Source organism: Mercurialis annua, linkage group LG3, assembly GCF_937616625.2.
Source record: "Mercurialis annua linkage group LG3, ddMerAnnu1.2, whole genome shotgun sequence".
Taxonomy (NCBI): domain Eukaryota; kingdom Viridiplantae; phylum Streptophyta; class Magnoliopsida; order Malpighiales; family Euphorbiaceae; genus Mercurialis; species Mercurialis annua.
Window position 1 is genome coordinate 63,200,479 of NC_065572.1, and position 19,284 is coordinate 63,219,762.

Genomic DNA, 19,284 nt, shown 5'->3' on the forward strand with positions numbered 1-19,284 from the left:
GGTGATTTATCAATATATAATACACAAAAATAAAAATAAGATTACTAGATTTGTAAGAAACATTCTAATGTCAATTTTTTTACCATTAAAATAATATATTCTCATTTACTGTGCTATATCTGGGGCGACAAAAAAATAAAAGCTGGAAGATAACAAAAGGTTTTGTTTGCATGATAAGAAAAGGAATGAAAAAGAAAACTGTAGAGCGTATCTTTTTGAGTCAGCCAACTTATGGTACGCTGTCAATTTTCCACAATCATATTGTTGATGGTACACTATAGCCCCCCGTGCAAAATCAAGCCAAACAAAATTACTAAAACTAAATGATAAATTCAGTTCAATCTGAATAAATTGAATTAAAAAAAAATTAGTTTTAGTTCAATTCGGCTTTGGGTATAAAATTACTCATTGGAGCTATAGTGTAAATTAAACTGAAATAACGGAATTGAGCACTGGTTTAATTCGGTTTGATATTATAAAAGGTTTTAATTTTTTGGTTCAGTAACGCTAAACATAAAAGTTTCAGCTAAGTTTTAGTAATAACTAAAATAGGGGTAATTGATTCTGTAGATCACTCAACTTACTTAATTTATCAAAATGATCACTGAACTAAAAAACACTACAAACTGATCGTCAAACTTTGTTATTTGTAACACAGGGAAATCACTTAATGGATTCCGGTGAAATTTATCCAATGTGGCAGCCGGATTTTATTTACACCACATATCACAAGCCACATCACCTGAAAAAATCAATTTGCACCCTTTAATTTTTGCATATAATTTTAAAATAAAAATTGAACTTTTTTTTACAATTCCACCATCTCCCTAAAATTTCCGTTACCATCGTTCAACTCAAATTCATGAACCCATCCCCTCAGTTCCATTGAATCAGAAACACATAATAGCAAACAATAAAAATCAAAACAATAAGAAGAATTGGATTTTTTAATCATAAATAAAAACACCCACCAATCTGTTTTTGTCTTCGATTCAATGGAACCAAAACGCAGTAACCCACCTACGATTGCATAATTATTATCTTACAAAATAAGCTGGTGGTAATGAACCAGTTAAACAAAACCCAATTGCAATACAAAATGAAGCATACACAACAGACCTTGTAATGCATCAAATTACACTGTCATCAGATTTTTTTCAAGCACACAGTTGAAAAATTCGAATCTTTATTCCGTCCAGGTACCGAGGGTAGCTCTAGGGGCGGTTGTTGGGTTTGATTGTGGCATTTTGAAGGTTCTAAGAAGCTAAAGTCTGAAGCTTTATGGAAAAAGGGAAACAATTTAATAGATGTAAGTTGAATCTAGGAGTTAATTTTAGTGATTTTAAGTTTGTGTCTAGTTTGTGATGATGGGTTTAAAATGGTGGATGAGATAAAGAGGTGATTGAAAGAGAAGCCATTACAAGTGATTTAAGGGATGGGTTTTGGCTGTAAATAGAGATGGAGATCTTCGTCTGGTTCAAACCCAGACGAAAGCTTCGTCTGGGTTTGAACCAGACGAAGTTCCTCTTCCATCTGGTGTAACCCAGATGAAGAGTGGGGGCTTCATGGCGGCGGGTAGAGGTGGCGCAGCTGGTGGTGCGGGATGGAGGAGGTAGAAGATAGGTAGAGGTAGAAGATAATGAAAATGTAAATAAAATTAATAATTTTTATTTTAAAAATTATTTATAAAATTGAAGGATGGATTAAGTATTTTTTTGAACAAAGGATCAAAGCGCCCCCTGAACTTGTGACACGGGTCATCTAACCCAATTTATACTTTTTTGAGCAACTAACCCCAAAATTCTTCATTTTAGGGTCAAATAACCCCATAATTTATATTTTTATTTTAAAAAATAGGTTTAGAATAATTATATCGCAACAATTAGGGAAATATCTAATTACATTTTTGCATCCATCGCCTCCGATTTATATTTTACACACATTAAAAATATAATTATGGGTTATTTGACCCAAAATTGAAGAGTTTTGGGGTTAGTTGCTCAAAAAAGTATAAATTGGGTTAGATGACCCCATGTTACAAGTTTAAGGGGCGCGTTGACCCTTTGTTCGTATTTTTTTGAGAAAATTAGGAAAAATACTCTCTTTTTAAAAATAATAGGATTTCCTACCTCAAGAAGGAAAAGATAGAGAAAATACCTCACCCTTTTATTATAATTATTTTTTTACTCTAAGACATATTTATATTATAATTATACCTATTTTTTATTATTATTTTACTCTAATCATATTTATTTTACTCTAATCATATATTATCTGTCACTTTTTTTTCCCTTTCTCTTTCCTTTCTCTTTCTTCTTCTTTCTCTTCTCTGCTTTCTTTTTTTCTCGCCATTTTTCTTCTTCTTCTTTATTCTTCTTTTCTTCTCCATTTTCATTCTTTTTTTCGTCATCGTTCCTTCATCAATCCGTTGTCACTCCGCCATCGTTTCGTCGTCGCTCCGCCGTTCTTTCATATTTGATTTTAGCGATTTTTTCTTAATTCGTGGTGATAAATACAATTCATTTTAACTTTCAGATCTAAATAAATTAATCTTGATTTTTTTCAATTTTAGATCTAAAAAGCTGCATGAAAAACGATTTTGTGATGAAAAAAATGATTTTCTGCAAACAAAACAGCATCTGATTATCATATGAGTATCACTGCATTATCATCACATTATCATAACACTGCAGAAAAAATTATTTTTGTTTATAAAAAAACAGCCTCTGATTATCATATGAGTATCACTGTATTATCATGTAGTTATCATAACATTGCGGGGAAAAAAATTCTGCATAAAATAATGTTTGATTATAAAATCGTTATCATAATATTATCATATTTCGTTATCATAACATTATCATATGATACCGAGATGATGATATTTATGGTATCAAGATGATAATGTTATGATAATATCTATGATTATGTTATGATAAAACAATATTTGATTATCATGTCAGTATCAGTATATTATCATGTTGTTATCATAACACTGCAGTAAGATAACTAGATGATAATGAAATATGATAATGTTATGATAATATCTATGATTATGTTATGATAAAACAATATCTGATTATCATCTCAGTATCAGTATATTATCATATTGTTATCATAACACTGCAGTAAGATACCTAGATGATAATGAAATATGATAAGATTATGATAATTGGATGATAACGTGCGCAAAAAAATAATTACAGAAGGATTTATGATAACCAGATGATAACGGAGTAAAATCATAAATATTTTTAAACCCAGAGTAAAAACATAAATCTGAAAAAAACGTGAGGTATTTTCTGCAACTTTTCTGTGTTGAGGTAAAATGTGCAAATATTTTCATTTTTGGAGTAAATACCTAAACTTCCCTATTTTTTTCAAGTGATATAGCCCAATAGCTTGACAAGTCCGGTGTCCACCTATGCAAAAATAGGACGGAAATGGATAGTGACTTTCCCTGTGTTACAAAAAGCAAAGTTTGATGATCAGTTTGTAGCGTTTTTTAGTTCAGTGACCATTTTAATAAGTTAGGTAAGTTGAGTGACCTACAGAATCAATTACCCTTAAAATAATATAACCGAACTGAATAAATCAACTAATTCTGCTATTTAAATTTGGTTTAAAAAATAATTTTTAAATTTTTTAATTCGACTCAATTTAGTTAGGTTTAAATCAAATGCACACCCCCTATCAAAATCCATGTCAAGGAAACAACCTAAAATGAATTGAAAAATAAAGTTATGGCTGAAAATGTAAACAAGTTGTGAGTGGATGAGCAGCATATGTGATATATGAAAGTGTCAGTGGTGCTACTAACCAACAGAATAATAGAACATAGAACTTTCTGATTGGAAGTGCCAGTATGTTAATTGTAATAATTCACCAATCTATTTTACAATTTTGATATTAACGCGAATTTTTGTATTATTATTATAAAAAAATTATAAATTTAACTAAAGTTGATAATTTGACAATTTTAATTATTTTTTTAAAAATTGACAATAATTCTAGTAAAATCTCAAAAATTGACTGTAATTTGATTAGAAATTTAAAATTATCAATTAATGTACGACATGTTGTATTCAAAAATAATTTTTTGAAAATACTATGTGTAAAACTACATAATTATTTTCAAGAAATCAAGTCCATGTAGCGTAAAATTGCATATTTAATATTTATTTTTATTGGCTGGATAAATTGAGAAAACACTTTTTTATAATTGTTCGGAAAGAAATTTAATCTTATTTAACTTGCTGATACAGGCAAAATTAAAAAAATCAAATTGTTTAAAAATATTATTTCTAAGAGATATTTTATAATCCATCAATTTGGATCACATTTATTTTTTTATCTTATGTGTTAAATTTTTATTTATCCAATTTTCTTTTGAAGTGCTTCACTTATTTAGTATCACGTCTGGTGGAAAAGAGAGTTAAATAACAGTTAGATACCATTACTTTTATTTTGATAATCCAAACTAACTATAATTTGAATGCATAATCGTATAGGAAAATGATAGTTAACCCATCATACTGTATCACTTTCATTGTCCCTCCTTACGTGGCAGCATTTAATTCGTCAAATCCACCTCCAAAAGTGTATATTTTAAATTTCAACTTTTAATTCATCCACTCTTTTAATGACACGTAAGGTGGGTTAACAAAATGTGGGTTAAAAATGAGGGTTATATAGCATTACTCAATCGTATATGTACTTAATCATCAGTTAAGTCCTATATGCTCTTCGGCTTTGTCTTTTTTTTATTATTATTTTACTTTTCTGGGGTTATCCTAAGCACATTTTGTTCAATTTTCCTAAAATAGAAGTATATTTCCAAATACTTTTCCAATAAAATAATTATATTTGAGCTATCTAATGAAATAGTTCACTTATAATTATAGGGAAACCGCGTAAGTAACATTATATTTGGCATCCTATTCTAATATTCTTATATCAATTCAAGTCCACAATCTATTAAATAGTGAGTTTTTTTTATATAATTTAAAAGTTTAATTTATTGTGAGGTTTTTTGTATTTTGTATTTTTTTATTTCATATCTAGGCGTTTTATTTTTTTACTTAATCTTATACTTTCAAAAATATTCTTATAAATTTCTTTTATTTTTGTACTTAATCCCACTAGCGGATTCAGAATTTTTTTATAAAGTGGGCAAGATTATATGAAAAACTATAAGGTGGACAAAACTAGCAAACTATAAATTTTAAGGTGGACAAACTCAAAATTTTAAGGTGGTAAAGTTTTTTTTATGAATAAGATGGTAAAATTTTATTATTTAATTATATATTAATATTTTTTAAGAGATTTAAAATTATAAGGTGGGCAATTGCCCATCATAGGCTCTTTCTAGATCCACCCCTACTTAGTCCTTGTATTTCCGTAACTTTTTGCTCTCAAAAAATGCACTACGCTTTTGTATTTTTATTAAAAAAATTTATAAAATTATTTTTGAAAATATAAGGACCAAGTAAAGAAAAGAAAACGCTTAAAAATAAAGTAAAGAAAAATTTAAAAATATTTAGGCTTAAATTTGTCTAATTTAAATTGGAAGTTCTAATGAAATATCGGATCAAAAGACAAATAAATTTCAATTATTTACTTTCCAAAAAATAAACAAGTAAATATCAATTAAAATAAGGATTAATTCATATCAAGGTCCCTTAATTTAATGTTTTTAATTTATTTGGTCCCTAAACTTTCATTTGATTTTATTTGGTCCTTGAATTTTACATTTATAGTTTATCTGGTCCTTAAACTTTTATTTGGTCTTATCTGGTCCCCGAACTTTAATTTTTGCACTTCCTAGCGGATGAAAGTTGATAGAGTAGATAAATTAAAAAAAGGAATAACTCACTTCTAGGTCCCTAAACTATACCTGTTTATTCATCCGGTCCTTAAATTATTTTTTGTCCTTATCTGATCCTTCAACTTAGCGGAAAATTATTTTCAAGTCCCTGGACGATAAAAACAACGTCGTTTTGTTATTTTCGAAAATGCAATTTGTTGACTTAAACGACATTGTTCTTGTCAGTGAAGGACTCGAAAATGATTTTTCGCTAAGTTGAAGGATCAGATAAAGACAAAAATAGTTTAAGAACCGGATGAAAAAAAAACAGGTATAGTTTAAAGACCTAGAAATGAGTTATTCCATTAAAAAATATTAAGTTCAAGGATCAAATAAGATCATATGAAAATTCAGGGGTCAGATAAATTAAAATTGTAAAGTCCAGGGATCAAATAAGACCAAATAGAAGTTTAGGGACCATATAAATTAAAAACATGAGGTTAAAAGACCTTAAAATGTGTAAATCCTCATCAACAATACCGAACCGGGCTGTTGGGAATGAATAATTAAATGGATAACCAGAATTTTAAAAATATGAGTGAGATTTTTTTTGATACCACATTTAAAATATTATTGATTAAATGGTACGAGTATTTGATTATAAATGACTTAGAATATAATAATTCAAATCAGTGTTTTAAAAATCGAACCGGTAGCCGAACCGGTGAGTCTTCCGGTTTCCGGTTCAACCAGTTGAACCGATTCAATGATCGGTTCAACCGATTTAATAAACTTAAAAAAAATTGAAAAAAATCTGTTTCACCGGTTTTTTATCGGTTCAATCCGATCCAATCCGGTTCAATATTCGATTTTTTACCAGTTTAATCCGGTCCTACCAAAAGATCCGGTTTTTTGTAGTTTCAGACCGGACCACTGGCCTCCGACCGGCCGGTCTGGTCCGGTTTTTAAAACACTGATTCAAATGCATATGAATGTGTTTAGATTCAGCCATGAGCTAATAGGTGGTTGATCTCTCACATTTACAAATTTTTTACATTCGTATTACTTGTACAATGTGGGATTATATTAACCTCGTATTAATAGTTTAGTTGGTTTTTGCTCACCCCTAACTATACATGTTAGCTGCTCCGCCATTTAGATAGAGTCATGCATCCGTCCTGGTCGAAGTTAATTGGAGATGCAAGTTTTTTATATCTAAAATCTCAATTATGAACTTCATCCTGGTTGGTAAAAAAAAATTAGGGTTAATGTCAAAAAAAATCACAAACTTTACACGTTTTCTCATTTTAATCATGCAGTTTAAATTTTTTTATTTTCATACACGAACTACCACTTTTTTTCAAATTCATGTACGGTGCTGAAGTGCCATGGCTTCATTTGTGTAATTCGATGAAGTGGAGGTCATTTTACACCAATGATTGAATGCAATCTCAGCACGGTGCATGATTTTGAGAAAAAAAAATTATTTGTGCATGAAAATGAGAAAATTAAAAATGCGTGATTAAAATGAAAAATGTGTAAAGTTCATAATTCTTTTTGACATTAATTCAAAAGATTATCGATTTTACATTCGCTCCATGACTAAATTTTCTGAATACGCCACTGCCATGCACAGACTCCTCATGTATGTCATTTTTACTTAATGTATGCATAAACAGAATCCACAGTGGCAACAACCACCCACTTTAAATTCTATACTCTTGCAAAAAAACAAAAACCACAAGCTCACATATTGGCCAAGGAGTCACCGCCATCCATCCGGCCGGTGACGATTTGGTCAATTTCCGGCGAACCTTTGCCACTTTTCAAGTGGAGGAGGCATAACATAATAGTATTGGATAATTAGTATATGTATAAGAATGATGCTGCCTTTAGTAAACATCAATCATCATATTCCTCCTATTCTCACCCTCCCCTTCATCTATATATTCTAATTTCACCCTCTCATTTCAACACACTTTCAAACACTAGTGCATGCTCAAACTTACTTAAAACAACAAAAAAAAAATAGAAAAAATGGTTAAATTTTCTAAACAATTTGAAGGGCAACTTGTTCCTGAATGGAAAGAAGCTTTTGTTGATTATTGGCAACTCAAGAAAGATCTCAAGAAATTTCATTTTCTCAACACTAATAATAACAAAAACCCTAATCAAAATGCTTCTTCTTTTTTTACTTCTCTCAAGAAATGTTTTCCATTTGGTCATCAACGTAAGGAACATGGAGCCATTCAAGTATGTAACTTATTGAACTTATTTCTTGATTTTTTTATAGAATGAATATATGCGATTTTGATATTTGATATTCTCGATAGGTTCACAAGAAGCTCGCGTCTTCCGCGAGTAAAGGCGATATGTATGAGACGGAACTTCTTGAGCAATTCGATGATGTTGATGCTGTTCAAGAGTTTTTTACATGCTTGGATCTTCAACTTAATAAAGTTAATCAATTTTTCAAGAATAAAGAGAAAGAGTTTATGGAGAGAGGTGATTGTTTGAAGAAACAAATGGATATTCTTATTGAACTCAAATCTGCATTGAAGCAACAACATGGAAAAGTTTCTTCTTCTCAAGATTCTAAAGAGGATGCTTCCATTTCTTGCACCATTACTTGCGGTATAAGTCACATTTTTTACGTTTCAGCGTTTCGTTTTTGTTTCTAAAAACACTTCCAAAACTTCAAAACTCTATATTTTATAGCATATTTGTATAAAAACATATCATTTCTCCGTTTTTTAGTACAAGTACATCTCATTTTCTATGTTTCGACATTAGGTTTCCAGTTTCCGAAAACGCTCGTAAAACTCTATATTCATCCGATATTCTTAAAAGAAGATATCATTTTCCCGTTTTCCAGCGTTTTCATTTTTATATACGTTTATGAAACTCTAAAACTCTATATTTTAACATATTCTTATTGGAAAATATCATTTTTCCGTGGCGTTTTCTGTTTCAACATTTTTATTTCCGTGCAACACTAAAAGTAAAACTTCTTATTTTGTAACAGAGGAGGACTCTGTCAGAGACAGAATAGAAGAAGAGCAAGTGGTGCAAGAAACTACCACAGAAGACACATTGGAGAGAACTGAAGAAATAGATTCTCCAAAATCAGAAGAAATAGCAAAATCAATGAGAATCAAAAGAGAAGACAGCAAATTAAGATCACTTTCGGGCCGAGTTTTCAACTGTCAGGGAAAGAATCTGAAGATCAACATTCCGCTAATAAATCCAACTCGAACATTTTCAGCAATTAGTTACCTAGTTTGGGAAGATTTAGTGAATCAATCCTCCAAGAAATGCAATCCTGAAGGAAACAGATTGCAAATCAACAAGACAAAGTTGCACCATGCAGAAAAAATGATTAAAGGTGCTTTGATTGAGCTTTATAAAGGATTGGGTTATCTCAAGACTTATAGGTAAAAAAATCATTATCAAATTGCATTATTGAATTTGGAGTTTGTAATGGAAAAAGATTAATTATTCTTTAATTATAATCACTTTTCAGGAACTTGAACATGCTAGCTTTTATCAAGATTTTGAAGAAGTTTGATAAAGTAAGTCAACAAGTTATTATTTTCTTTCTCTTTAGAATGCATTTTATGTAGCACGGAAACAAAAACACTGAAACGAAAAATTCCGAAATGGAATTTTCATAAGAGTAAGTTATAGATAGTGAGTTCCATAAGGGTTTTTGGAAACGGAAACAAAAATGAAACGCTGAAACATATAACCCGAGATGCTAAAACGTAATTTTTTATAATAATATGTTATAAATATTGAGTTTGGGAGCTCTCCATAAGGGTGTTCGGATACGAAACTTTAAAAATAACTCGAGAAGTTTCCGTGCTATTTTAAACAATGTATTTTTCTAATCGGTGTGTTTTTATTTGTATGACCATTTTAGGTGACTGGAAAACAAATTCTACCGATCTATCTAAAAGTTGTTGAAAGCTCATACTTCAATAGCTCAGACAAGGTAAATTTAATGAAACTGAATCCTAAAATCCACTATGAAACATGAAAATTATGAAATGGTGAAAATATAATTCTTAGATGTTTTCCACTAGCTATTTCTTTGGTCTTATTATTTGCAGACATTTTCAAGTGGAAATTGATCCTTTTATTCATGCTTGCACACAAAATATCATATATGTGTCTAAAAAAATTAAACTTAGATATGTTTTTTTTTTGTTCAAATTAGCTAATGATCATTCTCAAAAATGTGATAGGTAATGAATTTAGCAGATGAAGTTGAGGAATTATTTATCAAACATTTTTCTGAAGAGGACAGAAGAAAAGGAATGAAATATCTTAAACCTCAACAACATAAAGAATCACATAGTGTAACTTTCTTCATTGGTGAGTTTTTATTATTATTATTATTATTATTATTATGAAATATAGGATAATTTATTTTTTAGTAAGTGGGTGTTTTTTATATAAACAATCATTTTGATCAAAAGATATGATCATTAAAATTTTGTGAGAACAAATAGAAAGATTTTAAGAGAAAGGACCCATTAGGCCACTAAAAGGAGTGGTTCACTTTTAAATTTGGTGGATGATAAAGCATAGGTCCCATTATGCCACACACCCATTAGCATTTTTGATTTACAAACTAAAATAAAACAAAAAAAAATAGTACAAGGATTGAACATGAAAAAAAAATACTTTTGCATAAAAGACAACAAATTAGTTTCATTTCATGCAATGCAAAAAACTTTTTTAATTAAAGAGTGAGCTTCCCATGGCCTACATTTTCTATTGGACATATGACTAAGAAATTTAATCTTTTATTCTTTTGTCAGAAATTATATAATTTTTTTGTAAATGTCAAGATAAGACTATGCTACATGCAAATTTATTTACATTTTGAAATTTTATTTTTATTTTTGAAATCTCTTTTAAAATTTTATTATATTTATAATTAATTTTTATAAAAATAATATAATTTCGCCATTTACATCGTTTGATTATTTCTTTTTTCGTGCACAATATTTTAACATCTTAATCAATTATATGTTTAATTATTTCTATTTTCGTGCACAATATTTTAACATCTTAATCAATTATATGTTTAATTATTATTATCAGGATTATTCACTGGATGCTTCATTGCTCTTCTTGCTGGATATGCTATAATGGCTCATATTACTGGAATGTATAGACAGCAACCTGATACAGTTTACATGGAAACTGTCTATCCTGTCCTTAGGCAAGTTTCCACATTAATTAAGATGAGAATTTAATATTTCCTCCGTCCAAAATCGATAGACAATTTTTAAATTTCTTTTCTCCCAAATCATCGGAAGGACGGCAGCCATTTATTATTTAAGTAATTAAATAATATGCCCTTATGTAAATTTTATTTTCAATATTAATTCCAAGAACAAGATATTCATATTTTTATCTCATAATTAACTCATTTTATCCTAAAGTATCTATCAATTTGGGACGGACCGAACAGTAATAACTATGTTTAAAGGCGGATTGTTATTAATAAAATGAAATTTGATATATTTGCAGCATGTTCAGCCTGATATTTCTACACTTGTTCCTATATGGTTGCAACATTTTCATGTGGAGAAAGACAAGAATTAATTACAGTTTCATATTTGAATTAGCTCCTACAAAAGAGCTAAAATACAGAGATGTGTTCTTGATTAGTACTGTATCCATGACTGCTGTAGTAGGAGTTATGTTTATTCATTTATCTCTTCTTACAAAAGGGTACTCATATTATCAAGTTCAAGCCATTCCTGGTTTTCTTTTATTGGTAAATTTTTTTATCATAAAATTTCTAATTATCTTACTATAATCTTTTAAATTAGTCCTGAAATTTAATATTTTTTATTTCATTTATGTTTCAGATTTTCTTGTTACTGCTCCTCTGCCCTTTTAACATATGTTACGGGTCGAGTCGATACCGGTTCCTTTGTGCTATTCGGAATATAGTTATGTCACCTCTCTATAAGGTAACAAAATAACTTCCTTATTTAATTTCATTAGATAATTTCATACCGCTACCACATAAATCACTTACAGCACGATTCGTTGTCGAATGTGCTAATACCGTTACATACTTACTTTAGATCTATTATGAATCTACTATATTTTTCCTGTTGTAATATATACCTGATTGCTAGTACAATATTTGTATTTTTTTCCAATGACGGGGTATAACTGTAATTTTTTCGGTGTCTTATATACTGTTGCAACAGTTTTGAAACTGCTACTAACCGAATATGTACTAATTGTCTTTGCAGGTTGTGATGCTTGACTTCTTCATGGCTGATCAGCTTTGTAGTCAGGTATATTATTTAGATGCCTAAACTTAATGATAAAATTCATTTAGATGCCTAAACTTAATGGTAAACTGATGAAATTTGTCACAAAATAGGTGCCAGCTCTTAGAAATTTGGAGTATGTGGTGTGTTACTACGTAACAGGAAGCTTCAAAACTCAGGATTATGGCTACTGCATGAGAGCTGAGCATTACCGCGATCTTGCTTACGCAGTTTCCTTCCTGCCCTACTACTGGAGAGCTATGCAGGTCTGAATTTTGCTTTCGAAACTTTCGAATTTTATGTTTTGAAGTTACATTTATATTTCAAAAAATGCTTATAAAACTCCGAAACTCTATATTTACAATTTATTCTCGTAAAAATTTTCCTTTCACTGTTTTCCATATGTTCGTTTCTCGTTTTGACATTTCTGTTTACGTGCTACATAAATGAGTCATTTTATTGATGTTTTTGTGTGTGATTCAGTGTGCTAGGAGATGGTTCGACGAAGGGGAGACGAGTCACCTAGTGAATCTCGGAAAGTATGTGTCAGCAATGTTAGCAGCAGGAGCAAAAGTAGCATATGAGAAAGAAAAAAGTACAGGATGGTTATGTCTAGTTGTGATAATGTCAAGTGTTGCAACAATTTACCAATTGTATTGGGATTTTGTAAAAGATTGGGGTTTGCTTCAAGTGAATTCCAAGAATCCGTGGCTACGGAACGAATTAATCCTTCGTCGAAAGTTCATTTACTACTTCTCCATGGTATAATATTAATCCACAACATTTTCTGTCACCTTTCAGAATTATTCTCTTCTTCTGATAGGACAAATCAATATATCATATGAGAATGAGGCTAATGAACATATTCCTATAGCAAATGGATTGATTTGAAACATTTTGGTAAATAATAGATTAAGATTCTGATTTTTCGACCCGAACATGATACAGAATTAGATTCTGTCTGCAATTACAGATCATTTCAGTGGCAAATCAAACTGTAAATACTCATTTTGGTAATTCTTGTACAGGGTTTGAACCTTGTCCTGAGGCTTGCTTGGTTACAGACAGTTCTGCATTCAAAATTCGGACAAGTAGATTACAGAGTAACTGGGCTGTTTTTTGCTGCCCTTGAAGTCATCAGAAGAGGACATTGGAATTTTTACAGGTAAATTACACACTAATCAGTCTCACGTTTCTCTAATCATTTCCTTTATTGTGCGAAACACTTGTCAAGTCCTACGCACTGGCGGAACCATAATTTCTTTTCAGTCCGGACTAAATGACACGTGAACTATTTAGTCCACCTCTGACTCCTGACAATCCGAACTTAACCACTAGTCCAGATTTCATTATAAAAGATGTACCATTTCAGAAAACGCTCGAGAAATTTCAAAACTTTCTATCATAGCATAATTTTATAAAACAAAAATCATTTTTCCGTTTGAGCGTTTCCATTTCCGTGCAATATACCTTTCATTTTCATGATATGGAGTGAGTATAATACAACTAAATGGGGAATTATTTGAATGGTGTGCAGGTTGGAGAATGAGCATCTGAATAATGCAGGCAAATTTAGAGCAGTTAAAACAGTGCCACTTCCTTTTCATGAAGTGGATGAAGAAGATTGATGCTCTCTCCAATGGCAGAAGTTGATTACAGGATTCGATTCGCCATTTACGATACCTATTATTTTAATTTTCAACCATTTTTTCCCATAGGAAAATTAATGTACTTGCACAAGTTGTTGTAATAATACAACAACTTGATTATTTTGTTGAATCATGGATAATGGGAAACTAGTCATGATTCATACTTGTATACACCAATTTTATGATCTTCATAAATTGATGCCTTCTGCAAATATTATTGTTCTCGTTGTGTTGCTTGTTATTATAGCACAGATATAAAATATGCGAAAAAAATTCTTAAGGAAATAGAAAAAAATGACTAATGTTATAAGAATAGATTATAAATATAAAGTTTCGGGAATTTTAAAATTATTTCCGACAACCAAAAGTTTTTGAGTAAAGGGTTAACGCGGTCATTGAATTCGTGTCTCGTGATCAGATAAGCTATTTTGATCAACTAAGAAGAATACTCTCTATTTTAAGTCAATTAAGGATATTATATCTACTTTTAGGACTTCTCGATTTTGAAGTTATTTATATTGTAAAATATCCTTAATTGATAGAAAAACGAAAAATATTGTTTTTAATTGACTAAAATGACTAAAATTGACTTATTTAATCCAAATCACAAGTTTTACCAATCCTTTACTCAGCAAAATTTGGTAACATAACAATTTTTTTGATGTTTATTGAAAAAATAAATTAATAGCAAATTGCTCTAAAACCCCTCATATTTAACATAATTTACAGTTTGATACTCTTTGCTTGAAAATGAAACGATTTAATATCTGAGTTTTGATTTTGTCAACAGTCAAAAGCTTCCGTTAGTGCCATTAATAATTTGATATTTACTTTCAAACGATTTGTTATCTTATTTTTATGTTAACGATTTAATACCTCACTTTTAATTCCATTAACGATTTGCTATCTCATTTCAAACAAGTTGATACCTCGCATTTTATTCTGTTTAACAGAAGGTTGTAAGTGTTTGCAAAATCAAAAATAAAGAACCAAATCATTTAATTTTCAAATAAGGGTATAAAACTGTGAATTATGGAATGCGGAGGGTTTAGAGTAATTTGCTAATTAACTAAAGTTGAGTCAAAAAAATAAAAATTAAAAAGTATATGAGTTTTTATATTTCAATCACAATTCAAAACCTATCGCCAAAAATGGCTGCTCCAGCTCTTACTTACTGCAACTGCAATTTCCTTCCCGCCACAACTTGTCTCCCCAATTCAACCCGCAACCCCATTTATTCGCTTTTCCTTAAACCCATATCTTCATCAAAGACGCAGCCTTTCTGTTCATTCCCCAGGTTACCACTCAAAACCCTAATGAAATATTTCACTTTTGTTTAAAGTTTAGTAAAAATTCACTAGTTTAGTAGTAAAATTTTAATTTATTTTGTGTTGTGGGCTTTTACAGGCTGAGAATTTGTCAAAGAAAGATTGTATCTTTATCGCCCAAACATTCACGCGGGTTGGTGGATGGCGGTTCTGATACATACCCGGAAGCGGAACCCGCTGCTTCTGTTTCGGATGAGGTAGCTGTGTTAATGTATTCTTAGCTTAATTAGTTAAATATGTTAATTATGATTCGTTTGTTCTGTTATTATGATGATTGATTGAGAATTTAGTTGCTATGACAAGCTGAAAGATTACAAATGCAAATGGGAATTGATTGTTAGTGTTTTTCTTTTTTTAAGTAATCGCTCTACTTACGACTAGCTTTAGTTTTACAAAATGAATCATGTGTATTGTACAACCATTTGCATTGGAACTTCTACGGTGTTTTGCGTTATAACTCATATGAACTCTACGTTTGTGCTCCAGCAGAGTTTACATTGTAGATGATGTGAACACTATTTTTTTGGTAGTCGCATGGCTTATTCTACCGTGATACTGAATTTGATAACTTTTCTATTAGACAGGACGTGTGTAGCCGCTTTAAAATATATAAGGAAAAATATCGTGCATTATTCTTATCAATCTTTAAATAATTCTACCAGTTCAACACTTTGCAGATCAATTACTGGTTTAATTCTTGGTAATTAGCTAAAGATCATAAAAGTGGAGAAAAAATTATGTAACCCGGCAAAAGCTTTGTACATTTTAAAACTCTACAGCACAGAGTTTTTAGTCTTCAGCTTTTAATCTTTTCAAATTTATTTTCGCGTGTTTAAACATGTATAAGGAGGTCCAACTAGTTCTTTACCTCTCCTGTATTTTTCTTTACATAGTACTGTTTGAGTGGCTAACTCTGGACCTTCCACTGCTTTAAATTTAAATTTCACACTGGTTAGAATTTATCCAGTATTGTTACATAATTAGAGATTAACCTTACGCATAATCTGCATTCTTCTTGGTAGGGTGTAATTATTGATACAAAGCTACCCAGAAGAAGCTTGCTTGTGCAATTTACTTGTGGTCAATGTAATGAAAGAACAGAGAGGCTGATAAATCGACTAGCTTATGAACGGGGGCTTGTTTATGTACAGGTATTTATTTGTGGGCTTTCACTTGATAACATATTAATAATATCAGTTCCCTGACGACAGGATGGCTATCAGACATTTATTGTGATGTAGATTTGATATGTGGTTTTTCAGTATTTCTAACATAAACTAAAAAAAACAAAGAATATTTTGCACATAAAAATGTTAATAACCGTTACTTGGAATACCATGCTGGCGGAAGCCAAAAGAGTTATTGCGAGTTATCTTAGATTAAGGAGAACTCTTAAGTACTGTCAAAGGATGAAAAATCTACATTTTTCATATAGAAAATTCTGTTAATTTTAGTTGATATAAAATATGCTTGTTATACACAGCCAACTTACCACTGAAATCTTTGACCTTAATGAATATTAGAAAACCATTATGGTGTTTTTGTTGGTCCATGGATATTAGAGTATCATGTAACATATGTATATAAGTTACACCTAAAGTTAGTTATAGTTTTGAATCCATATTTTTGTACTAATCAATTTGTGCATTAATTAATGGTTTAATTATATTTTTTATTACTTGGGAATTTTTTCTTGTTCTTTAGCAGAAGAACAGCTTCTAGCACAAGACAATGCAAATGAAATTGATTGATTTTGTGTTTTGCTTAGTTTGATGTGTTATCTTTCTGCTTTTTAAATTTACTATTCATCATCAGTTCTTCCAGAATCATGCTTCATACCTAAACTTTAAGACAATTTTGATTTGATTTGTTAAGATTATAATCATCTCCTTTGCAGTTGGAATTCTAGCCATTCCTATATTGGTTTCACTGATATATTTGACCAAATGATCATATCAGCATAAGATTTGGATAGATATTAACTGTAATTTTATCTTTTGGCTGCATAAATCATGCTGCTAGCTAGAACTTTTGGCATATTACTATGTTCTAGTTTATAAGCTTGTTGCTGCTTGTGCTATAGAATTAGAAATATCTTTAAGTTAGCATAGTTGAATTTTAATTAATTTACCTTAGAGGAAATGTAATTCTTTGGCTGTTTATGGTTATATTGTGACGTAGAAGCTTTCATGTTTTTTTGACCACCAAGTGGTACTTCTGATTAGTGTGCAGGATGTGAGAAGTATCACAAGTTAGCTGATAATCTTGGTCTTGTAGTCGAGTATGATTTGCGGGAGGAAGTAAGTTCAGAATCAAATACGGAACAAGTTTGATATGTGGCAGTGAATTCAGTGTTTGCACGTCTTTTTTTCCATATTTTCATGTAGGATTATACTTCAGAATTCAGATGTTGTCTTTTTTGCAAACTAACTTGTAAGAATCAATGTAAAAGAATAATTGGTATAAATTGAAAAAATACAAAATTTTGACAATCCATTTGCATGTCTTTTACATTATATGTCCTATTCATATAAATTTTTAATTGATGTTTTATTTTGTACACATAAAATTATCTTTCTTTACGATATGAGATTTTTAGAATTTGTAGCCTGTCATAAACAGCAGAAAGGCAATAGCTAATGTCTTTGCCAGCATTCCAGACCTTCCTCCTAGCTGGTGTAATGCATTTCCTCCATTCTGCAAGTCAAAAAGTCAAGAAAATAGTTATTTACAATAATAAATGATAGTCTTGTCCATAGTTTTCAATTATTTGAAAGCAATGAATGATCTTAATGAATACCAGATTTGGAGATGGTGCAGGGGCTGCATCATCAGATTCTGCCGCGGTGGTAGTAGTAGGTGGTGCAGGAGGGCTGGGGGGAGTTGGTGCTGGAGCTGGTGCATGATGATGATGCTTGTGCCTGTGTCTCTTCTTGTGCTTAGAAGGAGCTGGTGCAGGTGAAGGTACTAGTTCAGGTGTTGGGGCCGGTGGTGGAAGAGCCGGTACAGGGGCTGGTGATGAAGCAGCTGGTACTGGTGCTGGCACTGGTGCTGGCACTGGTGCTGGAGGTGCTTGTGCTGGAGTAGGAGCCACTTGTGGTGGCGGTAAAGCAGGTGGTGGTGTAGCCGGTGGAGGTGGTAATGCAGGTGGTTGAACTGGAGCTGCCACTGGAGGTGCTATTGGTGGTGGAAGTTGTGGAGGTGGAGGTGGAACAACGGGACTAATAGCTGGTGATATCGGAGTAGTCACAATTGGAGGCATTGCTGCAGTCACTGGTGGTTGTACTGGTGCAGCTGGGGTAGTTGTAGGTGGAGGAGTTATAATTGTCGGTGGAGGCACGGCGGTTATTGGAGGGGGTGTGGTCGGCAAAGTTACCGGTGACGCTGCTGGCCCTTGAGCATTGGTAATGATTAATTGGATACAGAAGCAAGCCAATATGAAAGGCAAATACCTGCAAGCCATTTTTGTTGTGTTGTGAACAAAAGAAATAGTGATTTTATATAGTAGTAGACAAGATCAACTTTATAAAAAAGAAAAAATGGTTGGTGTGAAATGTTGGAGGGAGAAATGTAGTCTTCATATGAATGCTACATTTCTTCTGATGATTTGGAGTGACAGTGTTTTTTCTGCCAAGTTTACAGCTTGTGGGCCATTGCACAATCCTGGAATTCATTCTGAAGCATTGCTAAAGAAAGAGGGAATTACCTTTTTTAAGTTTTGGTTATACTAGCCTTCATATCGTCATTGATCATATACTATCTTCAACAAAACTGAAAAGTTAAAATGAAAAACATTGAAACGGAACCGCGAAATGATATTTGTATGAAAGTAAGTTATGAAATATGGCGTTTCAGAGTTTTGGAATTAAAAACGGATTGCTGAAATGTCCAACTCAATAAGTTCGTACAACATATATGCAGTCTTGGAGATTCTTTATGGTTTTAAAACCTGAATCGGATGTTCGGTTCGACCAGCTCGATCGGAATCGGAAGCTAGTCTGATTTATTCTATCTTTAAAACTTGATTTTTTTTTTATTCAGCTTCTTAGAACAGTAAAAATGCAAAGAACTGGAAACCACAAGAAGCGTTTAACTCCGTCGCCAATCCGGTTTCTGAAACATTCATTTTCGGTTATACGATTTTAAACCGGTGTTATCATGCAGAAGTGTTAAAAGAACCCTAAATAAGGAATAAC

General features: G+C 31.4%; 3 protein-coding genes and 1 long non-coding RNA gene across 4 annotated transcripts; 2 read left to right on the forward strand and 2 right to left on the reverse strand.

The window, feature by feature from the left end:
* Window positions 1-929: 929 nt before the first annotated feature.
* LOC126671493 (uncharacterized) lies at window positions 930-1,714 on the reverse strand. The gene is made up of 2 exons (XR_007639020.1): window positions 1,120-1,714; window positions 930-1,020 (listed from the first exon to the last, which is right to left on the reverse strand). It is a non-coding gene; the product is annotated as an uncharacterized LOC126671493 (long non-coding RNA).
* A 5,888-nt stretch (window positions 1,715-7,602) lies between these two features.
* On the forward strand, window positions 7,603-13,972 carry LOC126675394 (phosphate transporter PHO1 homolog 1). Its single transcript, XM_050370032.2, has 14 exons — window positions 7,603-8,059; window positions 8,140-8,440; window positions 8,832-9,240; window positions 9,330-9,378; window positions 9,729-9,800; window positions 10,054-10,183; window positions 10,919-11,039; window positions 11,351-11,600; window positions 11,695-11,799; window positions 12,091-12,135; window positions 12,225-12,377; window positions 12,595-12,873; window positions 13,140-13,276; window positions 13,649-13,972. Exons 1-14 carry the CDS (start codon window positions 7,844-7,846, stop codon window positions 13,737-13,739), a joined length of 2,358 nt encoding a protein of 785 aa, XP_050225989.1. The 5' UTR covers window positions 7,603-7,843; the 3' UTR covers window positions 13,740-13,972.
* An 895-nt stretch (window positions 13,973-14,867) lies between these two features.
* On the forward strand, window positions 14,868-17,580 carry LOC126675186 (uncharacterized). Its single transcript, XM_050369789.2, has 4 exons — window positions 14,868-15,057; window positions 15,168-15,285; window positions 16,111-16,239; window positions 17,314-17,580. The coding sequence occupies exons 1-4, from the start codon at window positions 14,912-14,914 to the stop codon at window positions 17,419-17,421; spliced, it is 501 nt and encodes a 166-aa protein (XP_050225746.1). The 5' UTR covers window positions 14,868-14,911; the 3' UTR covers window positions 17,422-17,580.
* LOC126675185 (lysine-rich arabinogalactan protein 19) lies at window positions 17,535-18,584 on the reverse strand. The gene is made up of 2 exons (XM_050369788.2): window positions 17,889-18,584; window positions 17,535-17,785 (listed from the first exon to the last, which is right to left on the reverse strand). The coding sequence occupies exons 1-2, from the start codon at window positions 18,549-18,551 to the stop codon at window positions 17,684-17,686; spliced, it is 765 nt and encodes a 254-aa protein (XP_050225745.1). The 5' UTR covers window positions 18,552-18,584; the 3' UTR covers window positions 17,535-17,683.
* Between the last annotated feature and the right edge of the window lie 700 nt (window positions 18,585-19,284).